General features: G+C 37.7%; 1 protein-coding gene across 2 annotated transcripts in view; it reads left to right on the forward strand.

Annotated features, from left to right (window-relative positions):
* Positions 1 to 6,463, forward strand: part of BMAL2 (basic helix-loop-helix ARNT like 2) — a 92,893-nt gene extending 86,430 nt beyond the window's left edge. For both annotated transcript variants that reach the window (XM_089920405.1, XM_022577831.2), the window contains one exon: positions 1,237 to 6,463. In XM_089920405.1, the coding sequence (XP_089776531.1) occupies positions 1,237 to 1,373 (137 nt within the window). In that variant the 3' untranslated portion in view covers positions 1,374 to 6,463. The remainder of the gene's footprint in view (positions 1 to 1,236) is intronic.
* The last annotated feature ends 13,651 nt before the right edge of the window (positions 6,464 to 20,114 follow it).

Below are 20,114 nucleotides of genomic sequence, written 5' to 3' on the forward strand. Positions count from 1 at the left end.
ATAATAGATAAACAACAAGGTTCTACTGTATAACACAGGGAACTATATTCAATATATTGTAATAAACTATAATGGAAAAGAATCTGAAAAAGAATACATATATATTTTATATAAAATGATTCAGTTTTATACATATAAAACATACATGTATAAAACTGAATCACTTTGCTGTATACCAGAAACTAACACATTATAGTATATTTTTTATACTTCAATAAAAATAACTAAGAGTTTTTCATTCAAAATCATAAATACAGTAATCATGCTGTTAATTTTTAAGTGTATGCTACTTAATGGACCTGTCATTGAAAATTTGATTATCCACTGAGTCAGTTATGGGTATTATTAAAACACACAATTTCAATAAAACTAAAGCTCTTGTATTTAGGGGAAAATGTCCATTCTTAAGAAAAAGAATTTTTAAAGATACCAATCATAAAATGTTTAAGATGTAATTATTCATTTTAACTATGTTTATGCAAAGTCCAAATGAAGAAAATTGAAATGACACAATTTTATACCCCCCCATAACTGACTCTGATCTCCTGAAAATATATGTTAAAGAGAATCAAAGGACTTGAAGGAACCTGGACGTCAGCTTCACAGAGAGCCACATATTAATCATCGCAAATTTTATTGTGCTTTGAAAGATACCTAGAAAACTTCGATTAATCTGTAGCTGTGTTTTAACCCTGAATTTCTAGAACCTCTTCCTTATCTCTGATTTAAATCTCATTTCCATGGTTCCTCCTTATTTCCTTTTTCAATCAAAAATCTGGGGACCGCCCCCACTTTTATAAGAGTCTTTCAAATTTGGGGGAAGATGCTTTTGTCTCAGCCTTCTCATTTTGGGGTTAAACAAGCAGAGTATTTTCACAGGCAGATTAAAGTTAAATTTCTCCTTCAAGGCTCTATATACACACATGAATAAACCCCAACCCCTAGCTTCCAACTGTCTGGGAGTCTGTACCTCTTAGCTTTTACTCTCTATTAGAAAGCTCGTAGACTAGCTCACTTACGTGCATCAAATGAGTGAAGCTCAATTTATCTGACAGCAGATTGTTATAAAAATAGGCGACCCATTTAAAAATGTATCAGGCTTCTGCAATTTAAGACGTATACTTTGCCTTCAATAATACATTGTATGGTATCCTAGCCTTGGTTTGCCATTTTTGATGATAACTCATTTTTTAACCTCCAAATGTACTTACATAAGCCTGTATTTTAATTCAATAGGAGAAGGTGCCCAGCTGGATTTTGATGCCCTCTGTGACAATGACGACACAGCCATGGCTGCCTTCATGAATTACTTAGAAGCAGAGGGGGGGCTGGGAGACCCTGGGGACTTCAGTGACATACACTGGGCACTCTAGCATTTGATTTTTAACTCAACATGAGAAACGTTTTGAAGCATTTCGCTTACAAAAAGCTATATATTCTTCTGTACTGTACTGATACTGTTTTTATCTTTTATTCCTATTAATGGTTGACCAGTTTTTATAGATTTGCTCCTGACTTTCACAGGGGTACAGGGAAATGTGATGTTTCCCTTCAAATTCTCAAAATTTTCTATAGACCACTTTACTCACTGACATAGCTTAAAACCCACTAGTTGCTATATTTTTGCTAAAGTCTTTCTAACCAAGAATACCACATGTATCTTGTTTGGGTTTTGTTTTTATTTTTTGATGCAGTTGTTTTGAGTTTGGGGAATTTAATGTGTTGACATCTTCCTTGTGTCTGAGATTCATTTATAATTGATTTATAATAGAAGATTTGTGTAATTTGGAACATTTCCATTCCTTGTGTATTTCCTTAATTGAGGATAGGGCTTATCCATTTTAAGAAAACGATGAGTACTTGAACATTTAAAGGGACAGTGCAGGGCTTCCCTGATGGCGCAGTGGTTGAGAGTCCGCCTGCCGATGCAGGGGACACGGGTTCGTGCCCTGGTCCGGGAGGATCCCACATGCCGCGGAGCGGCTGGGCCCGTGAGCCATGGCCACTGAGCCTGCGCGTCCGGAGCCTGTGCTCCGCAATGGGAGAGACCACAACAGTGAGAGGCCCGCGTATCGCAAAAAAAAAATAAAGGGACAGTGCAATTTGTAGTGGTAATCACAGTGAGTACTGTATTCAGTCTTTGTAGACTTGGGCAAGGACAGAGCCACGATATTTATGCTCAGTTGAGCACTTTGAGATGGATTTTAAGTGAGATGATTTCTTATTTAAAACTCAGAAAAGAAAAAAAAAGCTGAGAGAGTTTCAGCTTTGCTTACAGAAAAGGAAAGATCTTGGGCCCTACAGCTTGGTGGTGGTTAACCTGTGCCTATAAGATTTAGTCTTGATATAACCGCTCAAGATTCTTATTACAGATAGAACAGGGTTTTGATGCTGAAAAGGCTTTTAGCAACCTTTAGGATTAGTCTTAGAGGAAGAAACAGGCCCAGGCAGAGTCAACGCCTTGTGTAATGTCACAATTAAGTTCATATGTCTTTTAATGTTTAATGTATATAAACCAGTTTCTTTATACACATTTGAGAAAGCAGTAGTCTCACTGGTTAAATGATTAGTTAACTGACCTAGGAACAGTTGTTGGCTTTTTAAATTATTAGGCAATTACAATTACTATTGCCTGTAACCAAAGGTAGTTATATAAGTGTGTTTTTAAAACCATGAGGCAATGAGAAAGAATTTAAAAACCAATTTTCTAGCTATAATTAAAAATCGAGAGCATTTTTTAAACCAGTAATTAATTCAGAGGTAGCTCAAATTGAGGGCAAGAATTAAGGATATTTAAAATACTGTATGTAGGGACTTCCCTGGCAGTCCAGTGGTTAGGACTCCACGCTTCCACTGCAGGGGACATGGGTTTGATCCCTGGTCGGGGAACTAAGATCCCACAAGCAGTGCAGCGGGCCAAAAAAAAACCCCCCCAAAAACCAAAAATAAAATACTGTATGTATAGCTACCTTTTTGAAGATCATGCTTCCATAATACCTATGGTTTTAATAGCTCTTTCTAGTTTACTACGTGTGTTCCCATATATTCTCTTTTGTGTCCCACAGGGAAAGTAATGATAGTCTAGGAAACTAATGGGGAAGCTCTGAGGCTCAGATATGGGGATCAAATCCAGTTTTCCTTTTCTATGTGGTGCTGTACATCTCCAGCAGATTTCCCTCAGAGCCCCATGAAAACAAAGCATTCTTTTGACCTCACATATTTCCGTAGGCTGTAAGTAATAGATTAGAACTTTCAGACACGTTAATGGCAAACATGGCAACAGGCAACAACCAAAATCAAATGTTCCTTCACGTTTGACATTTGCAGTGGCTGTGTGGGCAAAGATGTATTGGCCTATTGTCTTGAGCCGATGCAATGTTCCAGTAATGTCAGAGGGTCAGCACCATTCCTGGTTCTGGCATTTGAGGACTTGGGAGACATCTAGGTTTAGAATAAGCCAAAAATAACCCTCACAAGATGGGGGATATATTGGTTTGTAGTGGCCTAAGCATGACAGTTAAGTCTGAAGAAGCGTGAAGGATCACATCTGTTCTCTAAGCCAGAGAGGCCTGCCTACAAATGTAACATTTTAGGGATCTGGACCATTGCAGGTCGGGCTAGACCTCCAGAGTCAGCCTAAGCTAGTGGTAGCAGGATAGGTCATTGTGGCTGCATGACCTCCAAAGCAGGTGGGGCAAAACTTCATGATGCACAGGGATCTGAGAGGCAGACTTTCTAGAGGCTGGCCACTGCTGCTTGCAGAGTAACAATTCTGTCTTTGCAAGAGGAGAGGTTATCCCATAGACTTATGGATGGAAAGCCAATTGAAGGCTTTGATCCTTCAGTAGCCTACTCTGATATTTATCTTTTGCCCTGGACCCAGGATCCAATCCATGCATTGTATGATACTGTAGCTCTAAGTTCAGTGCTTTCTTCAAAATGCATTCTATTTATATTTGATTGCTACTGGGAGTGATGTATTTTTATGCTTTATACTATATTACTTTTTTCTCCTACCAATTAAATTCTTATGTTTTGGTGAAAAATGTAAGTTTAATGAAAACATCCTATAAAGAATACTCTTTTTTTTTTTTTCGGTATGCGGGCCTCTCACTGTTGTGGCCTCTCCCGTTGCGGAGCACAGGCTCTGGACGCGCAGGCTCAGCGACCATGGCTCACGGGCCCAGCCGCTCCGTGGCATGTGCGATCTTCCCAGACCGGGGCACGAACCCGTGTCCCCTGCATTGGCAGGTGGACTCAACCACTGTGCCACCAGGGGAGCCCTATTTTTTTTTTTTTAATTCTGAGAATTACCTACAATGATGTAGTGGAGTGAGAGGCATGCCTGGAATCAGGAGAGCCCACTCAACCTAAATTTATCTGTGTGACCTCAAGCAAGTCATTTAAACTCTCTGTACCTCTGTTTCCTTATTTGTAAAAAGAGGTTTGATCTCTCCATTTACTTCCAGTCCTAATTCTGTGATTCTGACCCGCAGGACTCGAGCATTAGCCTGTTGCTAGACATATGCTGTCCGGTATGATAGCCGCTGGCCACATGTGGCTACTGAGTACTTGAAACATGGCTAATACATATTGAGATGTGCTATGAATGTAAAGTGCATACCAGATTTCAAAGGCTTAGTATGAAAAAAGGGAATATAAAATATCACATTAACAGTTTTATATTGATTACAGTTCAAATATTTTGGATATACCAAATTAAACATTAAAGTTAATTTTATTTTCTTACCGTCCTAATGTGGCTACTAGAAGGTTTTAAATTACACATGTGGCACACATTATATTTCCATTCTATGGCCCTGCTCTAGAACATTTTATTAAGTGGATGTTATTTAAGCAGACCAAAGGTTATAAGTATGATATTTACCTCTAAATGCTATGGTTTAAAGGACATTTATTGATCCTCGGTTCAGTGCAAATAACTGTGAACCTCTATCGATGTATCAGATTTAAAACTTTTTTGAAATGAGTAAACTTGAAAATGTTAGACATTTTATTAGCCTGAAATCAAACAAAACTTGAGGTATATGTTGACACCCTATGGTAGTCACTAAATTTGGAAATCCATTGATAAGCACAAAGACAAACAAGAAGATACAGAATAGACTTTTGGTAAATAAATGGAATTAAAGGAAAGTAATTACAGTGTCATAATGGGAAAAGGCTATATTCATTGGGCATCATAATCTTTGACAAATCTCCATAGAGTCTAGGATACAGGTATATAAAATAGCAACTCTCTAGGTATCAGACCATGTTTAGTGGGTCCCGTTTCAGATCCTGCTGTAAAGAGGAATCCACCACTCAGGTAGGTCATTGTTGGGCTCTGGAATTAGAGATTCAGATTTGCCAAGCATAGTATTGTGGGCACAGCATCCCTGACGTCTACAATGATCAGAAGCCATAAAGAAAACCTGCTGCGTGGCCACTAGGTGTCACTTTCCCATTCCTGTAGGGCTTTGTTTTCATTAGATTAATTTTTCCAAGTTCCATGGGGCCTAGGACAGGCATTTATGACTTCTGTGTCTAGAATAAGTCTGCCCCTGTTTTATAAGAAATGTTTTTCAAGAGAAGTCTGGGAAGATCCCTTCCACATAAAATAAGAATTTTGGTTTAGAGACCTCTCCAGATGTGGCTCCAGTAAAAGCTGACTTTAGAAGGAAAACCCATCCAACCTAGAATATGCTTTCTGAACTCATTTGGGAGTGTTGAGTGTGTGTGTCACTGCTCTTAGTGTTGAGTTTAGGTTTGTCTTTTATACAATTTTTAAGCTCTTTTCCATTTCACTTGCTCTTGTCTGTATGTTGGTATTTTTTAAATTTTGTGGTAAATAATGAAGAGTGAAATTAAACTATATTTTATAATAATCACTAGTTTGAAGTTTTCATTTAACATTTTAAACTTCCTCCAAAAAGTGTGTCCTTAACTATTTTATAAAGTGGAAACATAGAATGGGTAGAAGATCCAGTGTTCTAAGACCACTGGGAAGGGAGGTATATGTTACTTTATACATTTTGGGGTGTGTTCATCAGGGTGTACTAACTGCTGTCACAACTCTAAAGTGTCAGTGGCTTAATCCATTAAAGGTTTCCTTCTGCTCATATCACATCCGATGCCATTAGCACTGTCTGTCTCCCTGACTCGACTCCTCCCCCTTCCCTGCCTCTCTCTCTTTCCAACTCTCAGCTTTGCTTTCCTGTAAGCAGGTGTTATCCTCTAGTGGACCTTCTTCTCCATACTGATGCTCAGAAGCTCCAAGCACAAATTATCCTTATACCTGACAATTACAATGGAAAGAGAGCTTCTCTATTTCCTAGTAATTCACACAAAAATGTCCATTGATTAAGCCTCTGGTTCAACTTGGTTCACATGGACTTTTCTGTGGTCAACAGGCTGAAACATACAGATGGCAAGGCTTTGGTTCCATGACTAAATCTGGGTTTAAAGGCATCCTTGAAAGGGAAATCAGGTCAAAAATAGCCAACTGCCTGACAGCCTAGGGCCAGAGGAAGGAATGAGGATGTAGGCAGAAGAGACAATGGAAAGCTTGTAACTCTTGAGAGCTGATGACTTCCTAGAATTGTGTGGTTAGGTTATGTGAGCCTCAAGTCTTTCATAGTTTGGTTTTGGTTGTTGTTTTTTGGTGTGTGTGGTTTTTTTTTTTTTGGAGCGTGGGTCATGGCAAGGAATAGCAAGTTACATCACATGTTTTTAAGCCTTGGCTACCTCTTTTGTTTGATACCCAGCCACTAGTCACTTTGGAGGGCTCTGTCCATTGCCTAAGGTGTGTGTTGAGAGAGACAATAAAGGGTTGTTAAATCCTTGTCTCCCTATGTGTTTCTAGCATTGAATTTACACTTTCTTAGGCAGTCCTAGCACTAGGCTGACTGTTAGGCAGTATTTCCCACATTTACTTCTATCCAGGAGGAAATCTGTTGCATGTTACCTTGGGGGTAAAGACATCAAAATAAGTTTTGTGATAAAATATTTGTTAAAAAATACTAAAATTAGAAGCCTAGGTTATGTAAACTTGTAACTTAAGTGAACTCTTGGAAATCTCATTTAATACTTGGTTGAATATGCAGTAACCCAAAAGGCTTCCCGTCTATCAGAACCAACATCTAGACCAATAGCAAACAATTACCTGATTGTTCAGTTATTTGTGGGAATCCATAGTATTCTATTTCATTTAACAAAGATCAAGAAAGACATAGTTATAGGGCCTGAAATGGTTTTTTTGAGAGGGGATGGATACATATCAGATTATATGTAAGATAATCAAATTCGTAATATTTACAATAGAAAGGATACTATTCTATTTCTTTGTAATAACGGTAGCAGCATATTTTGTTTTTAATTGGTTTTCTGATTATAAAGGAACTTTATATTCATTATCGAAAATTCAGAAATAGAGAAAAGTGGGATCCAATCAAGATGGGGAGTAGAAGGACGTGGAACTCACCTCCTCCCACAAGTATATCAGAAATACATCTATATATGGAACAATTCTCCAGAATACTTACTGAACGCTAGCAGAAGATCTCAGACACCTGAAAGGACAAGAAAGATCTGCACATAACTGGGTAGGACAAAAGGAAAAAAAAAAATGAAGCAGAAGAGGACCTGTGCCCCTGGGAGGGAGGAAAGGTTCCCACACCCTGGGAAGTCCCAGGGACATCAGCCAGGACAGAAAGGGAGCTTTAGAGGCTGCATGGAGAGCACAACAACTGGCTTGTGGCAGGCAGAGCAGAGACCTGCACAGATGGTCCGTGCCACAGCTCTGCGTGCCCCAGCCCAAGACGCATGTCTGCTGGTACAGGCTGGGGCTGGGTGCTGAAACTCGGGTTTCAGAGGACAGATCCAGGGAGAAGACTGGGGTTGGCTGCATGGAGACAGCCTGAGTGGGGCTGGAGCGTGGTGCAGCTGCAAACAGGGGTGTACACGGAAGAAGCCCAGGCCTGCCATTAAAGCAAAGTGCCATTGATAAGTGGCGCATAAAGGGAGGGGTGGGCCCGCCTTAGCAGCCTCTTTCTCTGCCCCCCAGCCACTGCCTCAGTGGGCTCCAGGAGCAGGTACCAGCAGGTTGCCCGCATGCAGAGGTGGGGATGAAATCATAGCTGAGCCCCAGGGGCCGTGTGAGTTAAGAAGCAGGGCTGAGGGCTCCCCTGGTGGCGCAGTGGTTGAGAGTCCTCCTTCCGATGCAGGGGACACAGGTTCGTGCCCAGGTCCGGGAAGATCCCACATGCCGCGGAGCAGCTGGGCCTGTGAGCCATGGCCGCTGAGCCTGCGCATCCAGAGCCTGTGCTCCGCAACGGGAGAGGCCACAACAGTGAGAGGCCCGCGTACCAAAAAAAAAAAAAAAAAAAAAGCAGGGCTGAAATATCTCCCCGTGGCTGTATGAACCATGAATTTAAACCTCTGCCACCAGCTTTGTAAACTCAGTACCTGCAGGACATCTGAGCAGACAACAGGGGCTCCTGTGGCTGGGATGGGTCTGGCTTTATCAACCATGAGCTTTGTGGGCACATACAGGTGGGGGCTGGGTGAGGTGAGGGTCTGAGCTGCCTCATTAGCTCCCACAGCGGGTTCAGATACCTGATTACTGCAGTCCGGGACCTGACGTAATGGATCTGTGCTGGTGGCCTTGTGTAAACAATGCCTGAGGGACACTAGGGTCAATTGCCAGCATTCCCACGGTTGAGGCAGGGCCAAGGGCGATGCCAACAACAGTGTACTTTGTGAGCCCACACAACAGGTGAAAAGTGACACAACGGAGCGCACTCACTGGTGGACAGCTGTGACGGAGGAATATGATCCCACCTACCTCACACCGCAGCTCAGAAATGCAGCTCAAAAACGGATCTGGCAGCTTCTACAACAACTAGGGAGCAGACCCTGCTCCTGACAGTGCTGTGACAACCACAGAGCAAAGAGGAGGACCCGCTCAACATCCAGGGCAGGCTCTGGTCACCACAACACCAGTCACACCCCCTATCAAGGGGATAATGGCTAGGACACACTGAGGAAAGAGGTGGCAGGCATTCATACTAAAAACAGCCCTTGCACTAAAAATATTAAACCCACGCAGGCTACACGGGGACACCCACATAGAAATAGCCCTCCAAGACCACAGTAGATAATCGTTTCTCCTAAACTCACAGAGTAAGAGAAATATAAGTGAAATGAGGAAGCAAAGGAACCGCTCCCAGTTAAAAGATCAAAAGAACTCCCCTGGAAGAACAAACAATGAAACAGACCTCTTCCGTCTGACAGATACCAAGTTCAAAAATGAGAGAATGAAAATACTGAAGGAACTAAGAAAGGCTACTGATAGAAATGCAGATTACTATAAAAAGGAACTAGAAACTATAAGAGGAGCCAAGAAAAATTAGAAAACTAATTTGCTAAGATAAAAGCTGAGCTAAAGGCAATGAATAGCAGATTGAACAATGCAGAGCAAATAAGTGGTCTGGAAGATAGAGTAATAGAAATCACCCAACCAGAACAGCAGACAGAAAGCCAAATGAACAGAAAAATGAAAGCAACGTAAGAGACTTACGGGATAATATAAAGTGTGCCAATCTATGCATGATAGGAATTCCAGGAGAAGAAAGAGAAAAGGGGACCAAAAATGTATTTGAAGAAATTATGACTGAAAACTTCCCAAACCTAAAAAAGAAAACAGATATCCAGGTACAGGAAGCACAGAAGATCCCAAACAAGATGAACCCAAACAGACCTATACCAAGACATAATAAAAACAGCAAAAGTTAAAGATAGGATTCTAGAGGCAGCAAGAGAAAAACAAAGAATTACAAGGGAACCCCCATAAGGCTATCAGCTGATTTCTTTACAGAAACGTTGCAGGCCAGAAGGGAGTGGCAAGATATATTCAAAGTCCTGAAAGGGAAAAGTTTGCAACCTAGTATACTCTACGCAGCAAGATTATCATTTAGAATAGAAGTAGAGATAAAGAATTTCTCAGATAAACAAAAACTAAAAGGATACAGCAATACTAAACCTATTCTAAAAGAAATATTGAAAGGTCTTCTCTAAATAGAAAAGAAGCAAGAAGCTATAGGAAAGAGAAAATCACAATTGGAAAGTAAATCACTTAAATAAGCCAGTGTACAGATTTTAAAAAATCAAAAAAAAATTTTTGTAAGGTAATAATAACCACAATGAACAGCAAAAGGATAAACATGAAGATGTAAAAGAGGACATCAAAATAATAAAATATGGAGGAGGAGAGTAAGAAAATGTAGGGGTTTTTTCTTCTACAATGTGTTTGAGCCTGTATGAATATCAGTCTAAAGCAAGTAGATACCGGAAGGGGTTAACATACTTGAAAAACAGGATAACCACAAATCAAAAACATACAATAGATTCACAATAGCCAAAAAGAAGAGAACACGAGCATAATATAAAAGGAACTCATCAAACCACAAAAGGAAAAACAAAAAGGAAAAGAAAGGAATAAAGAAGAAATACAGAATCAACTGGGAAACAAGGTTTAAAATGGCAATGAATACATATCTATCAATAATTACCTTAAATGTCAATGGAATAAATGCTCCAATCAAAAGACAAAGTGGCAGATTGGATAAAAAAAACAAGAGCCTACAATATGCTGCCTACAATAGACCCACTTTAGGGCAAAGGACACACATAGATTGAAAGTGAGGGGATGGAAAAAGCTATTTCACATAAACAGAAATGACGAGAAAGCAGGGGTTGTGATACTCATATCAGACAAAATAGACATTAAAACAAAGGCCATAAAGAAAGATAAATAAGGACACTATATAATGATAAAAGGATAAATATAAGAAGAGGATATTACACTCATCAACATATAAACACCCAATAGAGGAGTACCCAAATACATAAATACTAACAGACATAAAGGGAGAACTTGACAGGAATGTGATGATGATAGTAGGAAACATTAACACCTCACTCACACCAATGATGTTTTAGACAGAAAATCAATGAGGCAGCAGAGATCCTAAATGATACAATAGAACAGTTAGACTTAATTGATATATTCAGGACATTACATACAAAAAACCACAGAATACACATTCTGTTCAAGTGCACATGGAACATTCTCTAGGACTGACCACATACCAGGGCACAAAACAAGCCTCAACAAATTTAAAAGTATAGACATTATTTCAAGTATCTTTTCAGACCACAATTGCATAAAACTAGAAATCAACCACAGAAAAAGAAATGAGAAAAAAATGATTACATGGAGACTAAACAACATGCTACTAAAAATACAGTGGGTCAACAATGAAACCAAAGAGGAAATTAAAAAACACCTTAAAACAAATGACAATGAAAACACAAGCATACAAAATCTATGGGATGGAGCAAAAGCAGTTCTGAAAGGGAAGTTCATAGCGATACAGGCCTTCCTCCAAAAACAAAATCACAAATAAATAACCTGACCTAATACCTAAAAGAATTAGAAAAAGAACAACAAATGAAACCTAAAATCAGCAGAAGGAAGGAAATAATAAAGATCAGACAGGAAATAAATAGAATAGAGATTTTTAAAAATAGAATCAATAAAACCAAGAGTTGGTTCTTTGAAAGGGTAAACAAAATTGACAAACCTCTGGGCAGGCTCACCAAGAAGAAAGGAGAGAAAACCCAAATAAACAAAATAAGAAATGAAAAAGGAGAAATAACAACTGATACCACAGAAATACAAAAAAAAGAAGAATTATATGCTAACAAATTTGACAACCCAGGAGAAATGGACAAGTTCCTGGAAACATACAGCCCACCAAAACTGAAGCAAGAAGAAACTGATAATTTGAACAGACTGATCACTAGAAGTGAAATAGAATCTATAATTTTAAAAAAACTCCCTACAAACAAAAGTCCAGGACCAGATAGCTTCACAGGTGAATTCTACCAAACAAAGAAGAATTTATACCTATCTGTCTCAAACTCTTCCAAAAGACAGAAGAAGAGGGAACACTCCCAAAGACATTCTATGAAGCCACCATCACCCTGATACCAAAACAAGACAAAAACACACTCTCAAAAAAGAAAATTACAGGCCAACATCTGATGAATACTCATGCAAAAATTCTCAACAAAATATTAGCAAACCAAATCCAACAACACATGAAAAAGTTCATACATCACGACCAAGTTGGATTCATCCCAGGATCACAAGGATGGTTCAACATATGCAAATCAATCAATGTGATACACCACATCAACAAAAGTAAAGACAAAAACCACATGATCATCTCAAGAGATGCAGAAAAAGCATTTGATAAAATTCAACATCCATTCATGATAAAAACCTCTTACCCAAAGTGGGTATAGAAGGAACATATATCAACATAATAAAAACTATTTATGACAAACTAACAGCCAATATAGTACTCAATGATGAAAAGCTGAAAGCCTTCCTGCTAAAATCTGGAACAAGACAAAGATGCCCACTCTCACCACTTCTCTTCAACATAGTATTGGAAGTCCTAGCCACAGCAATCAGACAAGAAAAAGAAATAAAAGTTATCCAAATTGGAGGAGAAGAGGTAAAATTGTCATTATACGCAGATAACATTACTATATATAGAAAAATCTAAAATCTCCCCACAAAATATTCTAGAACTGATAAATTCAGCAAAGTAATGAGTACAAGATTAACATACAGAAATTGGTTCCATTTCTTTACACTAACAATGAAATATCAGAAAGGGAATGTAAAAAAAATAATTCCTTTTAAAATCACATCCAAAAAAATAAAATACTTAGGAATAAACCTGACCAAGGAGGTAAAAGACTTATATGTTGAGACCTATAAAACATTAATAAAGGAAATTAAAGATAATTCAAAGAAATGGAAAGATATCCCATGCTCTTGGATTGGAAGAATTAACATTGTTAAAATGGCCATACTACCCAAAGCAATCTACAAATTTAATGTAATCCCTATCAAATTACCTGGACAATTTTCACAGAACTAGAAGAAATAATCCTAAAATTCATATGGAACCATAGAAGACCCAGAATTACCAAAGCAATCCTAAGGAAAAAGAACAAAGCAGGAGGCATAACCCTCCCAGACTTCAGATAATAATACAAAGCTACAGTACAAATCATTAATCAAATAATACAAAGCTACAGTACAATACAATCAAAACAGTGTGGTTTTGGCACAAAAACAGACATATGAATCAATGGAACAGAATAGAGAGCAAAGAAATAAACCCACACACCTGTGGTCAATTAATCTTTGACTAAGGAGGCAAGAATATACAATGGAGAAAAGGTCTCTTCAGCAAGTAGTGTGGGGAAAGTTGGACAGCTGCATGTATATCAATGAAGTTAGAATACACCCTCACACCATACACAAAAATAAGCTCAAAATGACTTAAAGACTTAAATATAAGACATGACAACATAAAACTCCTAGAAGAGAACATAGGCAAAACATTCTCTGACATAAATCATAGCAATGTTTTCTTAGGTCAGTCTCTCAAGGCAATAGAAATAGAAGCAAAAATAAACAAGTAGGACCTAAATCAAACTTACAAGCTTTTGCACAGCAAAGGAAACAAAAAACAAAATGAAAAAACAACCTATGGACTGGGAGAAAATATTTGCAAATGATATGACCGACAAGGGCTTAATTTCCAAAATATACAAACAGCTCATACAACTCAGCAACAAAAAAGCAACCTGGGCTTCCCTGGTGGCGCAGTGGTTGAGAGTCCACCTGCCGATGCAGGGGACATGGGTTCGTGCCCTGGTCTGGAAAGATCCCACATGCCGCGGAGTGGCTGGGCCTGTGAGCCATGGCCGCTGAGCCTGTGCGTCCGGAGCCTGTGCTCCGCAACGGGAGAGGCCACAACAGTGAGAGGCCCACATACTGAAAAAAAAAAAAAAACCCAATGGAAAAATGGGCAGAAGACCTAAATAGACATTTCTCCAAAGAATACATACAGATGGACCACAGGCACATGAAAACATGCTCAACATCACTAATTATTAGAGAAATGCAAATCAAAACTACAATGAGGTACCACCTCACACGGTCAGAATGGCCATCATTAAAAAGTCTACAAATAACAATTGCTGGTTTTTAGGGAAACCCTCCTACACTGTTGGTGGGAATTGGGAAGTTGATGCAGGCATTGTGGAAAACAGTATGGAGGTATCTCAAAAAACTAAAAATAGAGTTGCAATGTGATTCAGCAATCCCACTCCTGGGCATATATCCAGACAAAACTATAATTCAAAAAGTTACATGCACCCCTATGTTCATAGCAGCACTATTCACAATGGCCAAGACATGGAAACAACCAAAATGTCCATCAACAGATGAATGGATAAAGAAGATGTGGTACATATATACAGTGGAATATTACTCAGCCATGAAAAGAATGAAATAATGCCATTTGTAGCAACATGGATGGACCTAGAGATTACCATACTAAGTGAAGTAAGTCAGAAAAAGAAAGACAAATACCATATGATATCACTTATATGTGGAATCTAAAATATGACACAAATGAACCTCTGTACAAAACAGAAACAGGCTCACAAACATAGAGAACAGACTTGTGGTTGCCAAGGGGGAGGGTGGGTGGAGGAGGGATGGACTGGGAGTTTGGGGTTAGCAGATTCAAACTATTATATATAGAATGGATAAACAACAAGGTCCTACTATATAGCTCAGGGAACTATATTCAATATCCTGTGATAAACCATAATGGAAAAGAATATGAAAAAGAATGTATATATATATATATATATATATATATATGTATAACTGAATCATTTTGCTGTACAGCAGAAACTAACACAACACTGTAAATCAATTCTACTTCAATAAAAAAATGTGCAATGGTGAAAGTGAAAAAGATGAAATATAGAACAGTGCTAAGAAAATAAAAATCAACTATAATTTTACTACCTAGTGAAAAACTACAATTGATACTTGAATATTTCTTTTTTCTAGGCCTTTATATTCTGATGATTTTTTTGAAGTTAGAATCCTGCTATTTATACTATTGTATTATTCTTATATTTTTTGTAGGAAAGTAACAGATGTATATCAGTTAAAAGTCAGTATTGAAAGGCATGAAAGTACCAAAAAAAAAAAAATAGAGGGGGCAACTTATTGTTAATTCTCATTCTCCAGATCAACCACTGAAACTTTTTTTTCACTGATTATGGTATTTGTAGTTATATTTCTAAATATGGTTCTATTGCCACTTCCTGATTTATCCAGAATGGGTATAGAACAGGGAGCCAACAATTTATTTAAAATATTCCCCTCCTATGGAACATTTAGGATGTTTGGAAAGTTTTACTATTATGGATAATATGTCAGTTAACATCCTTCTACACAAATGTTTACTATTTTGTTTAGAATGACTTTATTGAAGTGTAATTACAGATCAACATTGCCCAATTCCCATAAAGTTTGTATACAGTGTTCTTTCCAGAGTTAATTTTTACCTGGTTAAATATGTCGATATCTCCTTTTTTTTAATCTTGTTTGCTTTTATGCTCAAAAAGAAAAACGTTTCCACCCCAAGATCGAATAAACACACACCTGTATTTCCTCCTAGGTGTCATGTGCTTTTATAGTGTCACCCTAAAGGCTTCGATCTAGCTGAAGTTTATTTTAATTGTTAACCATACAGAAGTTTACTTATTCTTTCCAAAATATTAGCCACTTGTCCCACAACCATTCAGTGACTAGTCCTTCCTTTTCCCACCATTTTGAAATGTTACCTTTACCATCAATTAAGTTGTTATATACTATTCTGGAACCTATTTGGAAAAGAGGTGGTGGTGGAGATGCAGGTAGTGGAAGGTAGGGAGGGGAGAGACTTCCGTGCTATTGAGTTAATCTGTCTATTCTTTCACCAGTATCAAACCGCTTAAATTAATTAAATGTAATAGATAGTATATCACCTTTTCTTCTGAAGGGTTCAGAACATGACTTTCTGAAACATGCTGCTTTGGCAGATTATTTTAAACTGAAGGCACTTGAGAACAGCAGGTACAGGAAGGGCTCTGTGACTCCCCCTTTCTACCTAAAAGCAGGACATGAAATTTCCCCAAAGAAAGGTGCCTTCCCTGTACCAGGAAGAGAAGAACATTCTTATCACCAGAAACTGGAAATCGATGTTGAAATGGACCTGTACAAACACACCTCGTAAAATAACACCAATCTTCCATTAGTTTCCCCCATTTAGTTCCTAGTCACTGTCCCACAATTTACTGCCCCTAGCCCAAGCTCCTTTGTCTTATCACATCCCCACAATTTATCCTTCCTCGTGTAAAAATGGATATAAGCTTTTGGGCCTAATAGCTTCTTCAGGTCTTCATTTTCCTTCTAAAGAGATCTCATGCACACACAAAAAATTAAAGCAATTTGAATGCTTTTCTTCTGTTAACCTGTCTTTGTCAGTTTAATTCTTAGGCCCAGTAGCAAAACCTAAGAGAGTGGAAGGAAGTTTTTCCTGCGCCACACTTTTTCATTCCTTTTCACTGAAAAGTTTTAAAAATAAAAATATGTATTTCTATGAATTTATAAATTCATAAAGTAGCGAGAATAGTAGCCTTTTCTGATCTCAACATTTCTTGTTTAATAAACTTTTAAATTTATCAGACTACAAATAGATCACTTAAGTCAGTTAATCACACTTATGTTACAACTGCGTCTTTGAGGAATGGTGTTGATGTGTTTAGCATTCTTATATGCTTTTGTTATATATAGAAGACGTTTATTCTTGGAACAACCATCTGTCCAATGCTACAGGCTGCATTCCTTTAAGTTGCTGACATTCTGAGGGAGTAAGAATAAAATCTAACTTTTATTAAATTCTTAAAATGGCAGGCACAGTTCCTAAACCTTTTACATGTATTAATTTAAGCCACCTAAGAACCCTGAAGATAAATGCTGGTATTGCCCCATTTTACACATGAGGAAACTGAGGCTCAGAGTTAAATAACTCAACAGTGTTTCCCAGCTCATAAGCTGTGGAGTTGGATCCAGACCTGAGCGGCCCAGACTGTTGCTCTTAACCTGCGTTTTGGTAAACGTCTTGATTTGCTGTGGGACTCTCAGGGTCTTTCTACCTTCCCCTAACCCTGTCCTAAACGCAATGCACCACTATTTTTCTTTTCTTTTCTTTTAAATATTTTTTAAATTGTAAAACACACAGTACAATTTATTGTCTTAACCATTTTTAAGTGTACAGTTCTGTAGGATTAACTATCTTCACATTGTTGTCCAATAGATCTCTAGAACTTTTTCACCTTCAAAACTGAGACTATACCCATTGAACAACTCCCTACTTCCCCCTCCTCCCAGCCCCTGATAACCACAATTCTACTCTCGGTTTCTATAAGTTCAACTGTTCCAGATCTCGTATAAGTGGAGTCATACAGTATCTGTCTTTTTGTGACTGGCTTATTTCACTCAGCATAATGTCTCCAAGGTTCATCTACGTTGTAGCATATGCCAGGATTTCTTCCTTTTAAGGCTGAATAATATTCCATTATATGTATATACCACATTTTTATTCGTTCATCCATCAATAGACATTTGCTTCTACCTCTTGGCTATTGTGAATAATGCTTTTATGAACATGGGTGTACAAATATCTCTGCAAGATCCTGCTTTTAATTCTTTTGAATACATACCCAGAAGTGGGATTGCTGGATCATATACGGTAGTTCTGTTTAACTTTTTGAAGAACTGCTATGCTGTTTTCCATAGTGGCTGCACCATTTTACATCCCTACCAACAATACACAAGAGTTCTGATTTCTCCACATCCAAATAACGCTCGTTATTTTGTTTTGTTTTTTATAGTGGTCATCCTAATGGGTGTGAGGTGATATCTCATTGTGTGTTTTTTTAATCTTATTAGAGTCTAGTTGATTTATCATTGTGGTTTTCATTTGCATTTCTTTAATTATTCGTGATGTTGTGCATCTTTTCATATGCTTGTTGGCTATTTGCATATCTGCTTTGAAGAAATGTCAAGTCCATTGCCCATTTTTCAATCAGGATATTTTTGCTGTTGAGAGTTGTAGAAATTCTTTATACTTTGGATATTAACCCCTTATCAGATACATGATTTGTAAATATTTCTCTCATTCTGTATGTTGCCATTTCACTGTTGTTTCCTTCGATGCACAGAAGGTTTTAAGTTTGATGCATTTCCATTTGTCTATTTTGGCTTTTGTTGCCTATACTTTTGGTGTATATTTCCATCTCAGTTGCTGAAGTATATAACCTATCTATCTGGGAAAGAAATACATTACAAACTTTTAAAGACCATAGTGAAATGAATTTTGAAAACCTTAGGAAATTTCAAATAGGTAGAAGGAAATTGTATTTACAAATCATTACTTAGTTCAGCATAGTAAATATGAGAAGCTAATTTACACAGTTATATAAGAAGAAATGGGACAAAGAAGAACTATTCTTCTAAGATATCTAGAGGAGGTATGGCAGGACATGGTATTCATGCCACCATCCTCTTCACATGCATGGCAGACATGGCTAAATAAATAACATAATTTTTCTTGTTGAATCCAACTGGGCTTCAGAATCCTTCTCAACACACTGCTCCAGGCAACCACTCATAATCAACTGAGGCAACATATAGATAAAATCTATTTATCATCCTGTCCTCAAGCACCTCCAAAACAACATTAGGTGAAGGAGAATTCCTCAAACATGCCACACTGAAAAAGAGTCATGATTGCAGATTCATAATGATTACAAGCATATTAAACTCACTAAGAAGTTCCCCCAGAAAGAAATTACTGAACTGATTAATCCATTGTTTCCTAATCTGGTATTACCATAGAACCCTTTTTGTCACATTGTTCCTTATTAAAATACTATGAAATTAGATTTTTATGAAATAGGTACTATTTGAAAAAAAAAGAAATAGGTAATATTTGAGATATTGAAATAGTTCTCTGATATTTCCCATTGAAAGATCATTTTATATTGCTGTCAATACTCTGAAAAATGTTAGTCAACTTTATTTTACATCTTGTGGAATCTGGTCTGCACAAATTGTTTAATTTGTTTTAATTGAAATATAGTTGATTTAGAATATTATATGTTTCAGGTGTACAACATAGTGATACAATATTTTGTAGATTATACTCCACTTAAAGTTATTAAAAATTGGCTATATTCCCTGTGTTGTACAATATACCCTCATAACTTATTTTATACATGGTACTTTGTACCTCTTAACCCCCTACCCCTGTATTGCCCCTCCCCACTTCCTTCTCTCCACTGGTAACCACAAGTTTGCTCTCTGTCTCCATGAGTCTGTTTCTATTTTGTTATTCATTTGCTTTATTTTTTAGATTCCACATTTAACAGATAACATACAATATTTGTCTTTCTCTGTCTTATTTCACTAAGTATAATAGCCTCCAGGTCCATCCATGTTGTTGCAAATGGCAAAGTTTCATTCTTTTTTATGGCTGAGTAGTATTCCATTGTATGTGTGTATATATATATATATATATATATATATATATATATATATATACCACATCATCTTTATGCATTCATCTGTTGATGGGCACTTAGGTTGCTTCCATACCTTGGCTATTGTAAATAATGCTGCAATGAACATTGGAGTGCATGTATCTTTTTGAAATACTGTTTTCAATTCCTTTGGATACATACCCAGGAGTGGAATTGCTAGGTCATATGGTAGTTCTATTTTTAGTTTTTTGAGGAACCACCATACTGTTTTCTATAGTGTTTGCACCAATTTACACTCCTACCAACAGTATACTAGGGTTCCCTTTTCGCCACCTCCTCACCAACATTTGTTATTTGTGGTCTTTTTGCTGATAGGCATTCTAACAGATGTGAAACGACATCTCATTGTGGTTTTGATTTACATTTCCCTGATGACTAGTGAAGTTAAACATCTTTTCTTTTCACGTTCCTATCGGCAATCTGTATGTTTTCTTTGGAAAAGTGTCTATTCAGGTCTTTTGCCCATTTTTCAGTTGGGTTGTTTGTATTTTTTTGGTATTGAGTTGTATGGGCTG

The sequence above is a fragment of the Delphinapterus leucas genome, chromosome 11 (assembly GCF_059928025.1).
Source record: "Delphinapterus leucas isolate spDelLeu-1000000601 "Yukka" chromosome 11, BTC_Dleu_Yukka2, whole genome shotgun sequence".
In the NCBI taxonomy this organism is placed as follows: domain Eukaryota; kingdom Metazoa; phylum Chordata; class Mammalia; order Artiodactyla; family Monodontidae; genus Delphinapterus; species Delphinapterus leucas.